The 19,554-nt window shown below is 56.8% G+C and overlaps 9 protein-coding genes across 9 annotated transcripts, besides 18 other annotated features; all 9 read right to left on the bottom strand.

Moving 5' to 3' along the window:
* Nucleotides 1-163: 163 nt before the first annotated feature.
* On the bottom strand, nt 164-1,606 carry Tco025E_05691 (vasohibin-1; the record flags this gene model as incomplete). Its single annotated transcript, XM_029372584.1, has 1 exon — nt 164-1,606. One exon carries the CDS (start codon nt 1,604-1,606, stop codon nt 164-166), a length of 1,443 nt encoding a protein of 480 aa, XP_029227282.1.
* A 114-nt stretch (nt 1,607-1,720) lies between these two features.
* Nucleotides 1,721-1,748: a microsatellite.
* A 196-nt stretch (nt 1,749-1,944) lies between these two features.
* Nucleotides 1,945-1,966: a microsatellite.
* Nucleotides 1,967-2,021: 55 nt separating this feature from the next.
* Nucleotides 2,022-2,041: a microsatellite.
* A 123-nt stretch (nt 2,042-2,164) lies between these two features.
* Nucleotides 2,165-3,157, bottom strand: Tco025E_05690 (putative ribosome biogenesis protein; the record flags this gene model as incomplete). Its single annotated transcript, XM_029372583.1, has 1 exon — nt 2,165-3,157. The coding sequence occupies one exon, from the start codon at nt 3,155-3,157 to the stop codon at nt 2,165-2,167; it is 993 nt and encodes a 330-aa protein (XP_029227281.1).
* A 138-nt stretch (nt 3,158-3,295) lies between these two features.
* Nucleotides 3,296-3,325: a microsatellite.
* A 198-nt stretch (nt 3,326-3,523) lies between these two features.
* Tco025E_05689 (putative amino acid tansporter) lies at nt 3,524-5,050 on the bottom strand (the record flags this gene model as incomplete). Its single annotated transcript, XM_029372582.1, has 1 exon — nt 3,524-5,050. One exon carries the CDS (start codon nt 5,048-5,050, stop codon nt 3,524-3,526), a length of 1,527 nt encoding a protein of 508 aa, XP_029227280.1.
* A 274-nt stretch (nt 5,051-5,324) lies between these two features.
* Nucleotides 5,325-5,346: a microsatellite.
* Nucleotides 5,347-5,979: 633 nt separating this feature from the next.
* Nucleotides 5,980-6,039: a microsatellite.
* A 261-nt stretch (nt 6,040-6,300) lies between these two features.
* On the bottom strand, nt 6,301-8,334 carry Tco025E_05688 (putative mucin-associated surface protein (MASP); the record flags this gene model as incomplete). The annotated part of the gene is made up of 1 exon (XM_029372581.1): nt 6,301-8,334. The coding sequence occupies one exon, from the start codon at nt 8,332-8,334 to the stop codon at nt 6,301-6,303; it is 2,034 nt and encodes a 677-aa protein (XP_029227279.1).
* Nucleotides 8,335-8,550: 216 nt separating this feature from the next.
* Nucleotides 8,551-8,570: a microsatellite.
* Nucleotides 8,571-9,000: 430 nt separating this feature from the next.
* Nucleotides 9,001-9,040: a sequence feature (G-rich).
* Nucleotides 9,041-9,605: 565 nt separating this feature from the next.
* Tco025E_05687 (putative adenosine kinase) lies at nt 9,606-10,598 on the bottom strand (the record flags this gene model as incomplete). The annotated part of the gene is made up of 1 exon (XM_029372580.1): nt 9,606-10,598. The coding sequence occupies one exon, from the start codon at nt 10,596-10,598 to the stop codon at nt 9,606-9,608; it is 993 nt and encodes a 330-aa protein (XP_029227278.1).
* Nucleotides 10,599-10,739: 141 nt separating this feature from the next.
* Nucleotides 10,740-10,776: a microsatellite.
* A 48-nt stretch (nt 10,777-10,824) lies between these two features.
* Nucleotides 10,825-10,849: a microsatellite.
* Nucleotides 10,850-11,078: 229 nt separating this feature from the next.
* Nucleotides 11,079-12,188, bottom strand: Tco025E_05686 (heat shock protein DnaJ; the record flags this gene model as incomplete). Its single annotated transcript, XM_029372579.1, has 1 exon — nt 11,079-12,188. The coding sequence occupies one exon, from the start codon at nt 12,186-12,188 to the stop codon at nt 11,079-11,081; it is 1,110 nt and encodes a 369-aa protein (XP_029227277.1).
* Nucleotides 12,189-12,264: 76 nt separating this feature from the next.
* Nucleotides 12,265-12,300: a microsatellite.
* Nucleotides 12,301-12,311: 11 nt separating this feature from the next.
* Nucleotides 12,312-12,328: a microsatellite.
* A 107-nt stretch (nt 12,329-12,435) lies between these two features.
* Nucleotides 12,436-12,464: a microsatellite.
* Nucleotides 12,465-12,572: 108 nt separating this feature from the next.
* Tco025E_05685 (uncharacterized protein) lies at nt 12,573-12,992 on the bottom strand (the record flags this gene model as incomplete). Its single annotated transcript, XM_029372578.1, has 1 exon — nt 12,573-12,992. One exon carries the CDS (start codon nt 12,990-12,992, stop codon nt 12,573-12,575), a length of 420 nt encoding a protein of 139 aa, XP_029227276.1.
* Nucleotides 12,993-13,368: 376 nt separating this feature from the next.
* Nucleotides 13,369-13,395: a microsatellite.
* A 205-nt stretch (nt 13,396-13,600) lies between these two features.
* Tco025E_05684 (putative proteasome regulatory non-ATPase subunit) lies at nt 13,601-15,643 on the bottom strand (the record flags this gene model as incomplete). The annotated part of the gene is made up of 1 exon (XM_029372577.1): nt 13,601-15,643. The coding sequence occupies one exon, from the start codon at nt 15,641-15,643 to the stop codon at nt 13,601-13,603; it is 2,043 nt and encodes a 680-aa protein (XP_029227275.1).
* Nucleotides 15,644-15,670: 27 nt separating this feature from the next.
* Nucleotides 15,671-15,692: a microsatellite.
* A 233-nt stretch (nt 15,693-15,925) lies between these two features.
* Nucleotides 15,926-15,962: a microsatellite.
* A 64-nt stretch (nt 15,963-16,026) lies between these two features.
* Nucleotides 16,027-16,081: a microsatellite.
* A 203-nt stretch (nt 16,082-16,284) lies between these two features.
* Nucleotides 16,285-16,355: a sequence feature (A-rich).
* Nucleotides 16,356-16,390: 35 nt separating this feature from the next.
* Nucleotides 16,391-19,554, bottom strand: Tco025E_05683 (putative ATP-dependent RNA helicase; the record flags this gene model as incomplete). Its single annotated transcript, XM_029372576.1, has 1 exon — nt 16,391-19,554. A coding segment is annotated over one exon (3,164 nt), but the record flags the coding sequence as incomplete, so codon positions are not given.

The raw sequence follows: 19,554 nt of genomic DNA, 5'->3' as shown, positions 1-19,554 counted from the left end.
CAACCACTAACATGCATGGAACACAGCTAAGCATCATCGTCATCATCAAGGAAAAAGAAAAAGAAAAAAACGCCCAATGGAGAATTCCTTCCATCGTTGTTTTGTTCTGTCTTCAAGCGAGTTGTTCAGTCGTCTGTCACGCAGCCATTCCGTTCGCCACGGCCTACAACATTTCGTCAAAATCCACCCCTTTCAACTCCTGACGTGGAGGGAACAAAAGCTCCCAAGCGTCACCGTGTGAACCACCAAAGGAAGTGAATTCGCCAGTTTTGGTTTCAATAAAAGGAAGTGCAGTTCTTCTGAAGAGGGTGCAACTATTGCTTTCACCCTGATGTGTACTACTCCCACTATTATCGAGTTTCCCACTTGTAGCGTCTGAGGAAAGAAGAGATGGTGTGTGCTCAATGACTAGTGGCAGCTGCTGCAGCTCCTGTTTCTGCGTCGCATGCGGTGAGGGCCGTCGCTCTTCCTGTGAACCTTCAGCAGTACTATAGCCTCTCGTCGTCCCCTTCTTTGGTACTGTGGTGCGTTTTTTGGCGGCCGGACGCGCGACGGTGGAGGCCGTAAAGTTGGGTTCAATGCGCTTCTTTGAGACGGAGCGGGAGGCGGCACGCTTCTTCGTGTCCAAGTCAACGGAAGGACACGGCGAGCGCCCACAACGCACGGCTTCTAAGCGGCGCCTGTTCTCCTGGCGCGCCGCCGCCTCCTCCATTTCGTGGAGGTCCTTCAGATAGGTGGGCGATGACTCCGGCAGCGACCCTCGGAGAAAAGGGACGGCGCATTTTTCGTAGTGAGCCGACATGGGGGCCAGCAGCTCCGCGTAGTGCCCCAGCAGCCGCGCAACCTCCGCCAACAGCCTCGGCTCGTCGTCGTCGTCGTCGTCGCCGCCGCCCACTACCTCCGATGCCTTTTGGCTGCTCTCGCCGGCCGGCGTTTCGCTACTCGAGCGCGGCGACGCAACCGGCGCCAGTGCACTTGATTTTGTGAAGCTTACCGCAATGTAGCGCCAGCACGGCGCCTTCCGTGAGCGCATTTCATGGCTCACACAGAGGCCCAATTTAAAATCCAAAAGCTGGTGACCGATGGCCTCGTACTGGCGCTTGTACTCCATGACAAGGTCGAAGAGGCTACGGTACACCACCGGCTTGTGCATCAGCGTCGATTTGCGACTAAGGCCCAGCGCCCCGTAGAAGCCGTCACAGCGAATGACAAGCACAATGTGATGGTACTTTCTTCCTTTTGCGCGAGACTTAAAGGAGAGCGGGATGCGGTCCACGTCCTTCATTCCGTGTGTGAGGTAGAGACCCACAAAGGTGGCCTCCAGACAACGTATTGGAAGCGCCTCTGCGAGTATTTCCTTGGAGGTCACCAGTATACTATCCAGCGATCGGCGCTTCTCCAGGCAAAAAAAGGTCTGTGGAAGGAAGTTGTAGGAGAGCGTGTTGAGAACATTTTGCACGTACGGCAGCTGCTGCAGCGAAGGCAGTTGACGCGGAATGGAGCATTCTTCAGGACGAGGAACTTCGGGCAGACTCTTCGCGTTTGTGTACGGGTTGATGACGGCAAGCTGCTCCACGACGGCTCGCACTTTATTCAGTGACGTCATGAAGGCGAGAGGAAGAGAGACAGAAACAGGGCGAGAGCCCGCCCGACGCGCCAAGGCCCCGTCTCTACAAGGAAGAAAATGATAATAGTAGTAAGTAATAATAAAGCGCGTGACAGAAAATAAAAGGAAAGAAAAGGAAGAACACAACACAATCCGAGAGAGAGGAAAACCTAGCAGGTGCTTGTGAACACACAAAGAGGCAGAGGAAAAGCGGTGACCAACAGTTAAGCATGACTTTAGATGTATTTCGGTGTCACAGTGACAAGTGATACTTTTCCTCTTTTAAACTCTCTTCTTTTCATAGCTGTTGTTTGTACAACAGACGGTTAGTCGAAATGCCCCCCTTCCTCCCTCCCTCCCCACGCAGGTGCTGCTCTTTCTGTCATGTGTCTGTGTGTGAGGGGGCGGGAGAACGTATATATATATATATATATACTGAGCCTCGTGTGCGTGCGTCCTCGCTGCTCCCGCCCCATCCAGAGTGTTACACGATTGAAGCTCCGCGCCAATAAACAACAACAACAAAACAGGGGGAGGGGGGAAGAACACGCTCACGCGTCAGATGTACCACTCGAGCTTGTCTGCGTCATGTTCCTTCTTGCGGAACCACTCGTACTCCCCAAACTGCGTGTCAAAGGTGCCAGACTGCAGGGAGAGCAGCCGCAGCGTAAACCGGGGTCCCATCTCCTGGATGCGTACAGCCTCTAGACTATCAAATATGTAACGGTGCGTGCGCATAAAAATGTAATCGCGTTGGTTGTGAAACGTCGCCACCGCGCGGCCAGCGTAGTCCCGTGTTGCGGGGAAGAGGCACTCTAACATGCGGTGGATGCGGCGCCCGAGGCGGGTATCAAAGTTCTTAAAGATGAGCTCGGGGTAGTGCTCCGTGCGCGGGGCGGGGTCCTTCAGCTGCGCGTGCGTCATGAAGTTTGACACGCGGAACGTCGCCGTGGGCCCCTCCGGCAGGTGTGAGATGATGAGGTTGTGCGGCTCCTTCAGCCGGTCCGTGACGACGACGAGGTCGGTGAACCCCCGGTTGATGCAAAACTGCGTAATTTCCTTCAGGGTGTAGTCCTTGCGGGGGCGGTAGGTGGAGTTTGGAAACAGCCACAGCGCCTCCTTCACAAACTGCTTGCTGCGGAAGCAGGGGCGCTCGCCGGTCGTGATAAGGATGACCGGCTTTCGACCCTCCCGGTAGAAGGCGGCAAACTCGTCATCGGCCTCGTCACGCACGATCTCGGCGTCGTTCGTGTCCGCAACTATTGTGGCGTCCGGGCGACGCAGGCGCTCCTTCGTCTTTGGGATCGCCTTCGCCGGGGCGTTCTCCTTCAACTGCCTCCGCTCCTTCTCCCGCGCCTCGCGGCGGACCCGCTTGGCGTCCTTCGTTTGCTCCCGCAGCTGCTCAAAGAGTTGGCTCTTCTTCACCGGCTGTCGGGTGCTGCGGTACAACTCGACGAGGGCGGGGTCCACCTCCGCGGCCCGGTGCTTCGGGGCGTGCTGCCGCTTCGCCGGGCCGCGCACGCTGCGCTTCGACCGCGCGCCCTTCCCCATCCCGCCTCGCTCTCTGTTTCCCGTCGCCGCGCTGCGCAGGGGCTTCCCCACCGGGCTCTGCGCGCTCGAGCTCTCGTTGCTGTTCGCCGGCCCAGCGTGCCAAGAACCGCGTGCGGGAGCGGAAATTAAAAGGCGAGGAAAAAAGAAAAAAAAAGAAAGAAGAAAAAAGCAGCATGCAATAAGCCCGAATCCAGCGCAGGAAGATAACACAACCCGGTGGGCGCTGCGAAGCTCGTCAAACGACGCAGCCGTCTAAGAAAAGTGTGAAGTGGAGAAGGACTGGCGGCATGGCGCAACCGCGGGGGCAGAAAAGGCGCGCAGGCGACAACAAGAAACAACAACGCACAAACACGGCTCTGTTGATCGTCACCCCCGCAAGTGGTATTTGCTCCCCCGGTACTCGGCATTCCGCCTTAGTGAGTCCTTCAGGAGAGCCTCGAAATTTGCCAGACCCCGGAACCTCGCCATGTTGCCGTGCGCACTCAGCGCCGTCTTCTTCATGGGCTCCAGAGACAGCGTGTTAAACACCGCCTCATCCAAAGCGCGGCGGAGCTGCTCCCCGGTGAGTGTGGAGGAGGCCAGCGTTGCCGTCGCCGCCGTGCCCCGCTCGACGGGTGCAGGCGCGGCAGCCGGCGCAGAACCCTCACGCGAAAAGAGCAGCTCCGACAACGCCCCGCGCACGGCGGCGTTCTCCGGAAACGTGCCCACCACCCGCGGGCCGTGCAGCAGAGCAAAGGGGTTGTGCCGCACCACAACGCGCGTCAGCTGCATCGCGGGGGTGAGTGGCGTGTTCCCCGCCACCTCGTGCGGGGTCGCAAGCGGGCTCAGAAAACGCAAACGAAGCGCCTCCTCCAGCGTCTCTCCCTCCGCCACGTGTAGCAAGAGACCAGTTGCCTCGCAGACGTCGTAGCGCTGCCCCGTTATTTGCTCAAAGGCTGACGTAAGCTCCAACGGATCGCTTGCGCCCACGCCCTGACAGGGAACCCGCGTCACGGCATACACCCCCGTTCGTTGCACAACAGTCACGTAAATGCCAACCCGCAGACGGACGCGGTGACCCTGCTCCGCCGCCTCACACATGGCCTTCGCCAAGTGTATCGGCGTCATACCAAACTGCAGCAACGCTTCTGGTATGCTGCAGAAAAGGCCCAGGCCAAGTTCTTCTCTGCAACGACGGTGGGCTTCCAACACGGCTCTCCACGACGCCCCGGAGTCCGCAACGGCGCCCAGGCCAGGCTGCATAACCCGCAAACACTCTTCTCGCACACGTGTCGTCAGCGGGAGACGCGCAGCCTCATCAGGCGTCAAGGAGGGGGTTTTGAGCTCCAACACCCACGCAGAACTTCCAAGGCGCTGTTCCACGTCACCGCCCAGCAATGCATGCATCTTGTCCCCCACCACACAATCGTCGGCCCTCGTCGTGGCAAACGCCACCATCGGCCCTGCAAGAGGCTCTTCCTTTAGGGTGTGGAGGCCAGGATAGGTCAACTCCATCGCAACGATGTCCAAAGCCTTTTTCAGTGCATTTGCACCCGCAAAGTCAGGGACCTCGTCTGTTTCCTTCGCCGAGCGCACGAGATCCACCATGCTCGACAGCTCTGGGAGCGAGGGCCACGTCATCCAATCCTGACTGTAGAGGTACTGCTGGAGACGCGCATCGTTCCATAGTGTTGCCCGTGCCCAGTTCAGGTCCGCCAGCATCCGTTCATGTATCTTGCTGCAGGCCGCGTGCGCACGCACCACCTCCTTCCGCTCTGCCTCGTCAAAGACGCGCAGGAAAAAACGCCTCTGCTCGCCTGGCCGCGTCTCCACCACAATCTCAGTCCCACCGTCCAGAACAAGAGACTGCAGCTGCGTTGGCACCAGCAGTGTCAACGGCTGCGGCGCCGACATCGCGGCTCGCCTTTTTACCTTTCCACTGCTTTAGACAAAAGCGAGGGGGGAAAAAAACGAGGTCCTGCACAGAACATCATTTATTCCACGAAAGACAACCCGCAAAAAAAAAACAGATTCAACAAATAACAACAGCAAAAAAAAGACTAAAAAGTCATGAAGACGCCTTCTGTACAAAGCTTCCCCCATGCAATTATCATTTCACTGATAGTAAAGGGAAAACAAATAATGCATGCGAGCAAATTCTTCTATCATCTAGGTGCAATACCAAAGCTATGTATATATATATATATATAATCATACACGCACAAGTTCCTTCCTCCTGCCTCCCAGATGCCACCAGCAGCACCTTCACAGGTTGCTTCTCGCACCACGCCCTCTCCGCTCATCGCGTAAACAGCTTCCCCCAATGGAGTCCAAAGTGTTGAGACATCTTTTCCTCTCGTTTGTTGTTGTTGCGTGTGTATGCATGTTTATTTATTTATTTTTTTACCCCTTCTTTTTTTCTTTTTGCCATGTTGATATGCCTCACCATTCAACTTGTCGTCGCCCAGTGTCTCGCAAACTTCTTCTTCTCGTCTTTGCAGGGGGTATTTCGTATTTTTATCGCGTGCGGTGTCAGTCTACCTGGGGCGGGTCGTTGCCCCGACACGTGCGAGCGGCAGGAGGAGTCGGGGGGCGGAGTGCTCGCAGAAGCCTCTCTGGGTTTGAGAAAACAGCGGCAAGAAAGAAGGCTACGGGGAAACGCGGCAGATCGCGTCTCCTACCCACACACACACACACGCCGGGATGCGTGCGACGGTGTAAAACACAAAGAAATGAGTGGAAAACGGAGGGGGAGGGAAGGATGGAGTTCACAAACCCAAAGCCCGCCCCAGAAGTAAAAAAAAAAAAAGTACTAACGATCTAGCTCCCGTTTTGTGCTTCTAATATTATATAGATAGACAGATAGATATATATATGTACATGCATATATATATATATATATAGGTGTGCGTGTGACCGCCGGAAAACGGTGCTGCAGCCAGAGGGGAGAAGTTGCGGCAGCGTCGCAAAAATGATGCAACAGAAATGCAAGAAGCCGCCACAGGCGCACGCGTGCGGGTTTGCTGCAGACACGCCTCGGAAGTTGCATATTTTTTTTATTATTTTTTATCGTCTTCTCCCCCACTCCCCTCCCCTCCACTTGCTGCTGCGGCCGTTTTTTTTCTTTTGTTTTCTTTTCAACGGTCGAACGCCTTCCAATTGCATCAACGACGGCGCGAAATGGAGTCAGGCAGAACAAGTGCCGGTTGTCTGGGCTGCCCGCGCCCCACCCTTCGCGTGTCCGGGATACCACCCGCAGCCAACACCATTTCCTCAAACTTGGAGGGGCTGGGGAAGCTCGCGCCGAAGAACACAGCCATCGGGTCATCGGATGGAAACGCCGGTGCCGGTGGCCTCGCAGCTGCCGACGCGGTGCGGCCGCGACGGCGTGAAGTGACGGGCTGCGGCAGCGGAGCTGCCATCGGCTCGATGTTCCCAGGCGAGCCCTGTCGGGCGGATGCGAAGCTGCGGGAACCGTGTACCGCAGCCAGCGAAGGCGAAACAGAGGAAGGCGGAAGATGGGGCGCCAGGGCCGGCACCGTCGCAGAAGCCGGTGGCTTGCGGCCCCGTCGCGTCGCCTTCGGGGCGGGAGCCCGCCGCGGTGGTTTGCGCGAGACATCCACCGCTGGCTCAAACACAGCGTCATCCCCCGCCTCAGTAGACACGCACGAGATGGAGCGAGTCGGCACGCGCCGCCTGGCCGTGGGACGGCGGAGCAGGACCGGCTGGTCCTCTTCCAGCAGAAGCGAGTCCTCCCCCAACTCTGGCGCAAGGCTCGCGCTGGTGGCATTTCTTTTTCGCGTTGAAGGCGCACGCACCGATACATGGAGGACAGCCGAAGCTGGTTTCTGCTGCCCCAATGCCGTAGATGCGGCAGAGGGTGCAGTCGCCAAAGTAGGAGCGGCTTCGCTGGGCCTTTTCGACACCGTCTCCCTGCGGCTCCGTGCCACCACGCGCGTCTGCGACGCCGCTGCGTCCTCGCTTTCCCTCCTCCCTCGCTCCCCCTCAGCGTCGTCCGAGAGGAGCTCGTCTGACTCGGCGCCGTCCCAGTCAATGACCACCACGCTGCGTTTTCCATGACGCCGCTTTGCCTGCTGCTCAATCACACGAGCGACGATGCGTTCTAGCTTGGCCCGCTTCAGTTTATTCATGCGGTTTTTCTCCTCCGCCGGATCGCCGTCCTCGTCAGTGTCGATCTGGCCATTTACTTGCACAGGTTGGGAGCGACCGCCCTTTTTCGAGGTGGATTGCCGAAGACGCTTATGCAAGCCCGTCTCCTCCGCCTCGTCCAGCTGCGTCACTAACGGCATGGAATGCTTGACAGGCGCAGGTGGCCGCTGCCGCCGCCGCTGTGCGATCTCCTCCGCAGCCTCTATCTCATCGTCCAGTTGCTGAATAAGATCGAGCTCCCGCTTCGAGGCGTGATGGCGCGGCCGCGCGGCAGTGCCGCTCTCCCGGGGCTCAACGCTTGAGCACGCCGGAGACACACACCGAGCATTCGCCGTGGCAAGAAGGTACTCCTTGGCTTGCTGCAGCGCGTTTATCTTGACGGTTGCCTGAGCCGCCCTCATCTCGGCCGCCGCGCGCTCCTTTTCCTGCTGCCTCAATTTTTCCTCCACCCGCCTCTCTTCTTCCTCCCCCGCAATCTCCTGCTTCGCCTTGAGAACGTACTCCTCTACAAAGCTATCATCATAAAAACCGTGGTGCAGCTCAGCCTGCTGTCGACGCGCGTTCCGACGCTGTCGACTGTTGGAACGTCCTCGCTTTGGTGTCGGGGACCTCGCGAATACTACCGGCGCATGCGTCGTGGTGTCATGGCGCTGGCTCGCGTCAACGGCGGAGGTCGCAGCATCGGCGCCGGGCAAGGCTCTCGACGCCGGTTTTATAATGGGTCGCCTAGAAGGACTTTCCGACGGAGTTCCACCTGGCGTATTGCTGGCCTCAGACACTGTGTAATGTGGTCGCTCCTCCCGCACTGTTGCCTCGGTCTCGTCGGCAAACGTGATGCTCCGGCGGCGGTTCGGGTACTTTGGAAGCGGCGAAAGCAGCAGCGGCGACTCATCACCAAAGATTCCCTTCGAGCTCATCCTCGAGTACGAGCGCTGGTTGGTTGAGAGCGACGCCATGGGTTGCCGCCGCGGCCTTGGCGAGGCTGGGTAGCTTGACACCAGCGTCTCCTCCTTGTACACCTCTGTCATGACGCTCTCTTCCTTTTTTTGTTTTCGCTCTACCGCCGTGGTGCGTCTCCCTTTGCGCTACTTACTGCGCGCCGCCGCCTCTCTGCGCGTGGGTGGGCGTGAGTTGGCCGCCTCCGCCGATGCGGTGGTGAGGGAGTTCTGCGCACGCCGGTGTTTGTCTTCGCCGACCGTCGTTTCCCTCCCACGCCACCGCCTTTTATGTTTTCCTTCCTTCTTTGTGTGTGTGTGTGTGTGTGCGGGAAGCAAGTGCCGGCAGACCCTCCCTTTTCTTCGCCGCCGCAGCCTCCACGCGGCGCCGCAACGATCTCTACCCTCAGCTTGTGGGAGCCGCGCAGGCAACAACAACAACGACAAAGACGCAGCAGAATTCACGACTCACACGCACCTGCACGGAAAAAGAGATGGCGAGCAAGCGATTCCTTACAGCAGGCCGCATAGCAGAGGCCCCAGCACCTCTTCTTCTCTCTCGCTCCCCTTGAGGCAGATGCATTTACAAATAAATAAATATACGCGCCTACAAAAAAACCCGCAGTCCCGTTCGTTTTTTCCCCCTTTTCCAAACCAGTTGTATATATATATATGCTTGGCTTTCAGAGCCGCTACTACTTCTTCCCACAGCCACAGGCATTTTGTCTTCTCACTCCAGTGCGGCCATCCTGCTGCGGAACTCACAGCTCACCGACTCCCGCCTCCCCATCCCAATCCCAGATATGTCCAGCAAAAAAGAAAAGAAAAACAACGCAAATTCCCACGAACAACACAAAGCGCAACCTGCGGGTTCCCCCTCTTTTGAATTCGGCCGCTTTTCTAGTGTTATAGTAGGCACCTCTTCTTCTTGTGGCAATGTGGAACGTGTGGTGTAGGTGTTAGTTTCGTTTTTGTCTTTTTTTGCGCGTTTGCTTTTCCTTCTTGTCATTAGCGCCAATGTCGCCCTTTTCTTTCGTTTTTTTTGAGTGGCCTCACGGCCTGCTAACCGGGTACATGTGCTTGTTGCTGCGCGTGGCGCAGTCCAGAAAATACCTCGCATCCCCTGCAAAAGCAGACAGACTCCTCCAGGCACAGAGAGCATTGGGAAGCGCGTGAGCCACGGTTGCCACATTCCCCGCGCAGGATGATGGTACTGCGCGGGGGAGTGCCCAGACACAATTCATAGAGTTGCTTCATCGTTTTGCAGGCCTTTTGTTTGCAAGTTCGTCATGAGGCTTCTCTCGCCATTACATGTCGTTTTTGTTTTCCCCCTCTCCCCCCTCCTTCTCCTCTCACAGGCCGCGTTACTCCCGAACTTCGGCAGGAAGTTCGTTTATTGTGGGGTACGACATCTGCGTGCCCCTCCGCTGGACACTGAGCGAGGCGCATACATTCGCCCGTTTACAGGCCTCTGAAAGCGTTTTGCCCTTCGACAGGTAGTACACCATCGAGCCAACAAAAGAATCGCCGGCGCCGGTGGTGTCCACCGCCTTGACGCGTCGGCCAGGCACATGCACCGGCTCCAAGCCCCCCTCGCAAATGACATAACCCTGTGCGCCAAGGGTGATGACGACGTCCCGCACGCCAAGTGCCTGGAGGGCCCTGGCGGCCTTTGCGGCGGAAGCCCCATCGGTTACCTCCAGCCCCGTGATCATGGCCGCCTCCACCTCGTTCGGGCAGAAGAGTGAGACGTGCTGCATAAAAGGCTTAACAATCTCCACCTCCTCCGGCGAGGGGGCCGGGGCGGAGTTGAAAACGGTGTAGATGCCACGCTTGTGCGCCTCGCGCAGTACATCAAGAGTCGTTTCTAAAGGAATTTCATTCTGGCAGATGAGGAAGCGACAACTCTTGGGAAGGAACCGATTATAGTTGTCCGATTGGCGACGTAGGAAGTCGACGGTCATTGCATAGGTCGCGTTGGGGTTAATCACAATTTCATTGTTTGATGTATTGGCGTCCACAAAAATCATTGCCAGCCCTGTCGCCTCGCCCTGCTTCCGGTACACGTTAGTGGTGTCCACCCCGTTCCGCTTGAAGTTCGCAATGTATTCGTCACCGTCGCCGTCGGCGCCCACGACACCCACCATAGCCACGCGCGCGCCAAGTCTGCCGGCGGCCACGGCCTGGTTGGCGCCTTTGCCGCCAAAGGCCTTGTGGAAGCTTCGCGACTTGAACGTCTCCCCAATCTTCGGAAGGCGGTCAACGAAGGCGACGTAGTCCAGGAAGCAGGAGCCCACAACCACCACCGTCGGGCCGTTGCTTCCCTCGTGTGAGCTGAGTACGTGAAAGCGGTTCATCTCTCCTTCTCCCTCCAGCTCCCTCTCCTCGCTTCTTATTTTTTCTCTTTTTTTGTTTGTCTGTTTTTCTTCTGCAGTGGTGGTGGGGGGGGGGGGCAAGAGCGGGAAAACCAGCAAACAGCGACTACGATGAAGACGACGACAACAACAACAACAACAACAACAACAACAACAACAAGGGGCCGCATTTCTCGATGCGTACAACCACCACCCACCACCCACACCACAGCAGCAGCAGCAGCAGCAGCAGCGGGGCCCACGCAACGCGCGCGTGCGGGAAACGGAAAGGAGGCGTTACGCGCCTCGCACACACACACAAAAAGAAAAAAAGAAGCACACGCGCAGTAAATACAGAAACCGAGGGGCAGGGGGAGGCGGCGTGGAATGTGACGGGCACATTGCCGTTCCCGGTGCAATCACGCGCGGGAGCCGCCACGCAGAGAGCCCACAAAAGCGGCGATAAGATTCACCGTCCATTGATCAAAAGAAGCGGAGTCGCCGAAGAAACACAAGAAACAGCACACACATCGTGAAGACGGGGTGAGAGAGGAGGAAGGTAAAAACGCCCAAAATTAGGGTGCCAAGGACAACTCCCCACGCAGCAATGATCATCATAGCTACGAGTGGGTGCCTCCCGTGCGTCCGCACTCCAAAAAGGGCCTGACCAAAGTCGTTTGTGGCACCAGGCGGGTTCACGTTGAAGGAGGAGTTGCCGTAGTGAAATCTGCCGTCCCGGCTGCTCCCCGCCTTGGCATTGTAGTACTCCTCCGCCCGTTGGTTGGTGCTGGCGTTCGGCTGCTCACTACTTACCGTGCGGATCTTGAACGATGTTCCACGGGGGTCGTAAAATTCCCGCTCCTCCATGCGATTGCCGTGGGCGTCGACGTAGACGCGGGTCGACCCGCCGCGGAAAAACGGCCGAAACGCCTGCTCCTTTTCACTGAACTCCGAGGATGTGCGGCTCTGGCGACCGCCCACGCCGCCGCGCCGCATCTCCTCCTCGAGGTCGCGAAATATCTGATCCACCCGCATCCCGCCAAACAAGTCACGAAAGAGACGGTCCGCCTCTTCCTTCGACATGTGTTGGTAGCCCGCTGCGGGGCCTTGTTGCGAATACCCGGGCGAGAACCCGCCCCCCGAGCCTCTGCCTGAAAAGGCGGAGCCGACGGGACGACTCAAGTCGTACTCCCTTCGACGCTGTTTGTTTCCAACCACGTGGTACGCCTCCGAAATGCTCTTAAACATCTCCTCCGCCCCTGGGTCACTGTTGCGGTCGGGGTGGTACTGCAAGGCAAGTCTCTTGTACGCCGCCTTGATTTCGTCCGCCGAGGCGTCCGGCTTCACCCCAAGAAGCGTGTAGTAGTCTGTTGCCCCCGTGCCACTCTGCCACCGTCGCGTGTGAGTCATGGCGCTCGCAAAGGCAGGAGAGACGCCAAAGTTTATGCGGGCTTGTGACGCTAAACCGGGCCACGCACCCTGCCGCAGGCCCACTGCCCGCAGACACGGCTGTGGGAGAAATCCGGCACCCGTAAATGTACGGTACGCCCGGGAACTGTAAATACTGCTCGATGCAGTGAGAAGGCGATGCATCCCTGACATTGCTAGCTGTGGTCCGCTCCACTGTTGTCCACGCAAGCACCGCGAAGGAGCACGAAAAAGAAATCGTAGAGAGAGAGAGAGGGAGAGAGAGAGAGAGAGAGAGCTGAAGAGAGAAATAATAATAATAATAAAGCCAGCCGCAAAATGCTGAGAGGTGCGCAAGCAGTCCCCAGCAGAGGGGCATAACTACACGCAGTTACACATGCATAGACGTAAAAGTGGATGGGTGAGGCGGGGGAAAAAAAAATAATAATAAATAAAATAAAAGAGGCGCACATATACGCCGAGAATACGCATATTTCTTTTGGCCACCTCCCCTGTACGTCTTCTATGGTTGATGTGCGCTTGCAAGTAGGCGGCAATGTGGTGCGATGGTCACAGCTTCAACGCCACCTCCTTAAAGCGCTCCAGGCATATCTCACGCACTTCCTCTGAGCGTTGCTTCTGCCGCTTCAACATGTCCTCCTTTCGCGCCGCGGTTCGAATAGAGACCTCCTGCACCATGCCCCCAAGCGCCCGTTGCTCCTTCGCAATGGAGTCCATGGAGCTCATGGCCTTTTGCTGCCACATGTCAACCCCCGCGGCCAACTCGTCTATCATGTGAAGCAGCCGGTCAATTTGCCTCTCCATCTCCGGCTGCGCACTCGCGAGGGACGACTGCACATTCCGCAGCGTCGCCTCGACGTCGTCGCGCACGCGCTGCACGAGCGACGTGTTGAGCTCATCCACCTTCGCCCGCCGCTTCAGCCGGCTCTCCTCCCAGAGAGCGTCGAGCTGCGCCTCCAACGGCTGCATCGGCGCCCCCGAGGCAAACGGGGGAAGGGGGGGGGCGGGACGCAGGAAAACACTTCGAACGCAACACACAAAAAAAAAGAGGAATAACAGCGATGGAACAAAGAAGCAAAAAAGTAAATAAGTAGCACGAGAACAACAACAACAACAACGACAAGAAGCCGCCATGCGCGCACCGCGGAGAGCGCAGCGCCGCGCCACTTCCACATTCCTGCAGACTCGAAGCCCGGAATGCCGAGGCTCCGTGCAACGCCGGACGAGAAAAAAAAAAAAAGACTCACACACATAACAACGAAACAGAAATAAAAAAAAGCAAATTCTGCAAATAATTGTCGTACGGAGAAACAAACCGCAGCTGACAAAAAAAAAAAAAACCAGAACGCACACGGACACACATACACACACAAAACGAGGGGTGAACATTGATCCCCCCATGCATATCACTCGTGTGGGCAACAACTACACATTTATCCATAACTCAAAACGCAGATACGCGTCGACAGCCAGTTGGGGCACAACGCGGCACGCACAAAAAGGAAGAAAGAAAAACAGACAAAGCAGCAGCGGAAATAAACTGCTCAAGACAGGTCCCACTAGTGAGGCCCACAGCGCTAGACGTCCGAGCTCCGATAGGCCGGTCCACCTACGGTGCGCATCGTTTGAAACAGAGCGGATTCGCCTGACACACCTTCTCTGTTCATCCGGTGCGAGGAAAACCGGGATGATGGTTGCCCCGGGCAGGACAACTCAGGAAGAATTGTACTCATAACCTGCGAGACGAACATCTGCTCCCGCTCGTGGGCGTTGCTTTGCTCCCACAACGTCGATTGAAGAAATCCCTCATTTGTGGGGTACGCACGAAAAGCAGAGGAAAAGCAAGCCGAGTCCCGTAGTTGGTCCGGGAGCCTCTGCGCATTGACCTGCTCATGCAAGTTTCTCACCAAACGGTTCAGCGTTGCGGTGGAGGCGCCGCCGGACTCCGTCATTTTTAACTCCTCCTCCTCCGTCGTCCGCATCCGTTTCTCCGACCAACCAGCGTAAATAGCGGAAAAACTTGCGATGGATTTGGCACTCTTTTCATTGAGGCCGGCCGCAGGCGCGTCGTCGCCGCCGCCGCCGCCGCACTGCAACTCAAAGGCAGACCCTCTTGACACCGAACCCAGCCCGTCCACCGTCACAGACTCGTTAAACACCCCATTTACGAGCTCCGCGATGCTTCCGTCAAACAACACACCGAGGAGAATGATCGGCATAAAAAAGGTGTGCGCTAAATCCGCAAAAATCACAGAAAACCGGCTTTTCAGAAAATCCCGTGTCAACGCCTTGTAGAAGCGTTCCCCTGAGTAAAACCACTCCTCCTCCCTGTAGTGTAGCTTCACAATAAGCTTGTCAAGGTCCACCACGTAATTGTACTCCCGTTGCGCAGGAAACCTCTCCATGCAGACAGTAAAGGCCACAAGTGCGATGGAAAGCCACCAAACAAACGGGATTCCCCCAATACTTCCTGAAATGAAGAGGGGCGCATTCAGGAAAGAGAGTAACAACGTGACAAAGACGATTGTCGAGGCCGTTCTACGGATGAAGCGTTCAGCACTAGAATACGGCTGTAACTGCAATACCATGCCTGCCGCTATCTCTCTCCCCGCCGACAGTCGCGCGGACAGAAAATGTGGAACCTCGTTGTACAGGCGAAAGGTCCACTGTGCGTGGTTGCTCCAGTACATTGTCATGTAATTCCCCCAATCCGAGCGCATGATGGCGGCGTTTTTGACGAGCACGCGCAGCAGTGAGAGCGTCACAACAAAGGGGTACAGCAAAACGTAGCAGACAAGACACTTGAGAACCTGCCACCGAACCAGTGCCAGTTGGTTCTTCCCATCCTTGAGTGTATTGAATTCGTCAAACATCCCAGAAATGATAATCTTGAGAAGATCGTTATCCACGTACTTTAATGTGCCCTTCTCAAGGACGCCGTGCTCGTGGAGCGCTATAAAATAGTTGTCGTACACCATCAGCGCCTGAACCGCGCGAAGACTGTCAAACTCCTGGTGTGCCAGAATACCAAAGTCGCGATCGTTTTGCACCCGCTCACAAACGATATCCAAAAATCGTCCCCAGCTCAGATCTCCCACAAAGTGGGAGTCACCCGTGAGGCCAATTTCTTCGTGCCCCTGTGCACCTGCACGAATGCTTCGCCACCTATGCAGCAGGCGATGCACGGGTGTGAGGTAGCCGCAGTCAACAAAGCCACGCAGCATGCCGTAGAGCTCGCTCTGCAGCCGACACGTCTCCACAAACCTTAGAAACTCGTAGAAAGCCGTAATGGCGGAGGAAAGTAGCAATATTAACGCCAGCAACATGTGATTGGCGCCAAAAATCGTCGGCCATCGAACGCCGTGCACCAACTTCACGTTCCCGCAGCTCACCTCATCACAGTTAAGCGCAGCAGACCAATCAAACATCAGGGCAAGGAAAAATACCACAGAGAATAGAACAAGGCTATTGAGGAAGTCTACTAGGGAGGCCAAACAGCAGTTCCATGGCCCTCTGTAATACCAGAGTTGGTACAGGCACGTCATGAAGAGGTGAACATCCTCGATTCGTCCGCTGCCCTGATACCGCAACGAGAAGCAAGGTACGCGAAAAAAACGCATTTCTCTAGCGCCCTTTTATGTAACACTTGTGTGTGTGTGTTTGTGTGTGAGGTGGGGATTGTGGTGGATGGTTGGTGTCGTTTTTTTGTTCCTTTTTTTGTTTATACGGTTTCTTGCCGCGCAACTAACGGGCAACGAGGACCACGTCACTGATCCCAATACTCGTTCCTCTTTCTGAGTTCCGCCGCAGTTCGTGTGCGGGCGTTTTTTTTTTTCTCTGTCCCTCTAAATGTGCTTTACTCCTTTCCTCGTCCCCCTCACAGCGCCCACCACGAGGAAGAGAGAAACAAAACGCAAAAACAAAACGGAGAAACAGAAAAGCCGGAGCGCGCGTCAATCAACAGATCAGTTGCGGGGACAAAAAGCAAAAGAGGAGGTGGGGGAACACACACACACAGTGACAGAGAGAAAAAAACACACGAAACAAACAAACAAACAGGGACTTCGCCTCTTCTTCGCGCCAGCGTAGTCGTCATCGTCATCTGCGTCAGCGACGACGCAGTAATCCCCAAGCCCAATTAAAAATATCGCGACCCCCCGCTTCGCCGCCGCGGGGCTTCTCTGCCATTGACCTGCGTGCATCCACAGTTATCTCTTAGATGATGAATTGCAGCTCGTTCCTCTCCCTCGCCTTCATTCCTTTTCTTTCCTCGCTATTACTTTTCTTGTTCCGTCCCTCCTTTTTTTTTCTTTTTTCTTTCTTCTTCTCTTTGGCTTACGTGGGGTTGGTTCTAGTTACAAACAAATCTATTCCTTGCTGAAGCCCCGGCCAAACCGCTCAAGCGCATCGCAGAGGGAGGTGAGGGTGCGAATGCTGGGGGCATTCACGGGTTGCTCGACGGCCACCTCCTGCGGCGGCGCCTCCGGCTGCAGCAGCGACTCTTGTACCTTAAACAGCCCCACCAGACGCTTAAAGTCGGCGTTGTCCCCGTAACTGCCGTTTTTGTGTCGATACGCGTTTCGGCGAAGAAAATGCTTCACCGCAAGCGAACGGCAATTCAGGTCCTCTATCATATGCAGCGGCAGCAGGGCCCAGAACCATGCATCTTCAAGAAACTCGAGTGCCGCCGTGAAACCCAGGAGGGCCTTCGTTTCGGCGTCGCGGTACGTATCGGGCCGCTGCAGCTTCAGCGCACGGACGGCGAGGAGGATGAGGAACGGGGACAGGTAGTCCGTCGCGCAGTAGCTGGAGGCGTGTGGGTGCAAGGCACTTGCGGCGGGGGCGGTGCCCAACGTAAAGCCCTCCAAGAGACTCAGTGCGGCGTCCTGCAACTCGTCTCCGCGGGCGATGAAATCCTGCCCGCGGGCCGTGTGCAGCATCTCAGGCGCAACGTACTCCGCGTATGGAGGGTACGCGTTCTCTTGGCGAGCGGAGGGTGTCCGGAGACGTTCCAGGAAGGCGCCGATGATGTCCTCCGCGGGAGTGTCTGGTGTACACCCATAAAAGGCAAAGACGCCAAGTAGCTGCTTCCACGTCGCGTTCGATGGAATCATGGCGACAACCTCCCCGCTTTTCGACCGCTCGTAGCGTGGATGAGAAACAAAAGGCTCAACGACGCCAGAGAGCAGGGCGACAACGCGATCCCGGACGCTAGGCTCCGCGTTGAGTTGCGTTGTATCAGCCGTTGTCACGTAACTGCCAAACTGATTTCCATCGCCGCATATCCCCAGCACACGGAAGAGGTCCGTGCTCCCCGCCTCCTTTGCAATGAGGGCCGCGTCCCGCAATTTGTGACAAAGCAACTTAAGAAGCAGCTTTTGCGTGGAATTCATCTCCACTGCCTTCTCCGTCCAGGTATCCATGAAGCCCAACTCGTCCCTGAGCCAAGCATTGAGGTTCCTCCGCCGCAGCTGCGTGAGGTAGCGCTTCTCGGCGAGGGCGTTGTCCTCCGCCTTGTCGGACTCTGGAAGCCCATACAGGGCGTCAAGAAGACCCAGGATGGTTTTCGCCTGCAGCGCCGTTGACACCTCCACCGGGGAAAGCCGCTCAGCCCTCACTGCGTCAATGGCGACAACAAGCTCTCGTAGCTTCTCCGTTGACAGTGAGGCACTACTGCTTTGACGGCACAAATTTACAGCAAGAAACGGATACCGGTCTTCCTTGTCCGATGTCCCCTCAACAAAGTGAAGGTATCGGCAGACTGTCCGAAGTAGCGAGATGGCGCAGCTCTGCAAGTAATGCTTACTCGTGGCGTGAGCAAAAAAGGGGTTCACAATGGAAACCTTTGCTCCAGGCACCTCCTGCCGCATCCGCTGGTCTTCGGTTCCGTCACGAAGCCAGGCAAAGGTGGGAACCGCGACACTCCCTGAGAGGCACCAGCCACACCGAAAGCTTCGGCCCAGGCTTCCCATGGTGCTTTGTGAAACAAGGCTTCCGTTCATCTCGTACAGCTTTGATTCCTCCTTTCGCACAACATAGACTGGATCCTGCTTATCTGTCCGAGGGCCCCTAATCACTAGCGCACCCTTTCGTTCACGGAGTGGGACCTCAGTCGTATCAGGAAGCTCATACGGTAGTTGAAAATCCATGGATGCTTCAGTCCTCTCGCACACAGTGGGAAAGGTTACTGGCGCACGCACAGTCACTTCTCGCGTCCGCCGTGGCAAAGTAGATGACTGAGCTGCCCGCGTGGGGAGTTGGGCGAGGGAAGCAGGGACCGCCGGCTTCAAATGCGGAGGAACCGGCGTAGGCGTCGCCGGACGCGACCAACCACTCGTTTCCAGCGGGGCTGGTGTGTGTACTGCGCCGTCCGAGGAGTCCCCGCAGGCGGAAACGCGGTCAATTTCTGGCACAAACTCGTCATCCGGCTCCACGGTTGCATCGGCCACCGCATCGGCATCCACGTTGGTGGTGTACACCCACCTTCCCGTTTCCACGTTGTAGGAGTCGAACACGACGCCGTCTCTGCGGCAGCGCTCACGGAGCTCCTCTGCGGTCGTCGCAACGACCCCGTTGACTGTCACCCGCGCAGCTACGTGAACCCCATGGCCGAGCGGAGGGGGCGCACTAACCCCCGGATAAAACTCCACCTCCCCATTGGAACGAAGGGCGACGACTTCAGAAACGTCGCAGCGAACAAGATTCACAGGCTCAAGAAAGCGTACAGAACATTTCCCATCTCGCCGGTAAACACTGAAATCGTGTACAGTTTGCAACTGTTGCACAGTGAAGCCCTTTAGAACCTCCAGAGGGGGATCCAGAATATAGTCACTGTTTGAGCAAACCGGTACATGGGACGCATCCACGGGGCTAGTTAGCTCAGTTGCACCCAGTAAGGCTTCGGAAGTCGCCGGAGCGACAACGCCGCTCTCAGCATCCGGCAACCCCAAACTTACCTTGGGGGCACTGATCAGATCACGTAGGGCAACCTGTGAGAGACCATTGACTGAAAATGAGGCAGACTGTTGCTTAAGGCTGGCACTTGCATCAGGTGCTGTGGCCCCAATTCTCATCTTCTGCTGATATCGCGACATTGATGCAGGAAGTATCGCAGCAGTAGAACCACTTGCGGCTGAGGGAGCAGCCGCCACGGGCTTCTTCGGCTCTTCATCAGGGGCAAAAAGCAACACATTCCCGTACGGCTTCTCTGCAAAGTCAGGTAGGTTAAGGAACGGCATAGCGTTGGAGGAAAGGTTTGAGGCTGACGTCGTCGTATTTGCCACTGCAGTCCGACCAAAGCCACCAAATCCGCCGGCAGGCGCGCCAAACGATGTGCCACCACCCGCCGTCTGACCAAAGCTGCCAGTTGCAGCTGATTGACCAAATGCGCCAGCAGTTCCCTGAGCCGCCTGACCAAAGCCGCCTGGCTGCTGACCGAATCCGCTGGTTGGTTGACCAAACCCTGCTGCTCCTGCGGCCGGTTGCCCAAATCCACCCGCGGTGCCTCGAACTGCAGCTTGGCCAAATCCGC

This window comes from Trypanosoma conorhini, assembly GCF_003719485.1.
Source record: "Trypanosoma conorhini strain 025E chromosome Unknown Tco_14.4_contig_00344, whole genome shotgun sequence".
Classification (NCBI taxonomy): Eukaryota; Euglenozoa; class Kinetoplastea; order Trypanosomatida; family Trypanosomatidae; genus Trypanosoma; species Trypanosoma conorhini.
Note: the sequence above shows the minus strand (reverse complement) of the source record. Positions and strands in the feature narration are given on the sequence as shown.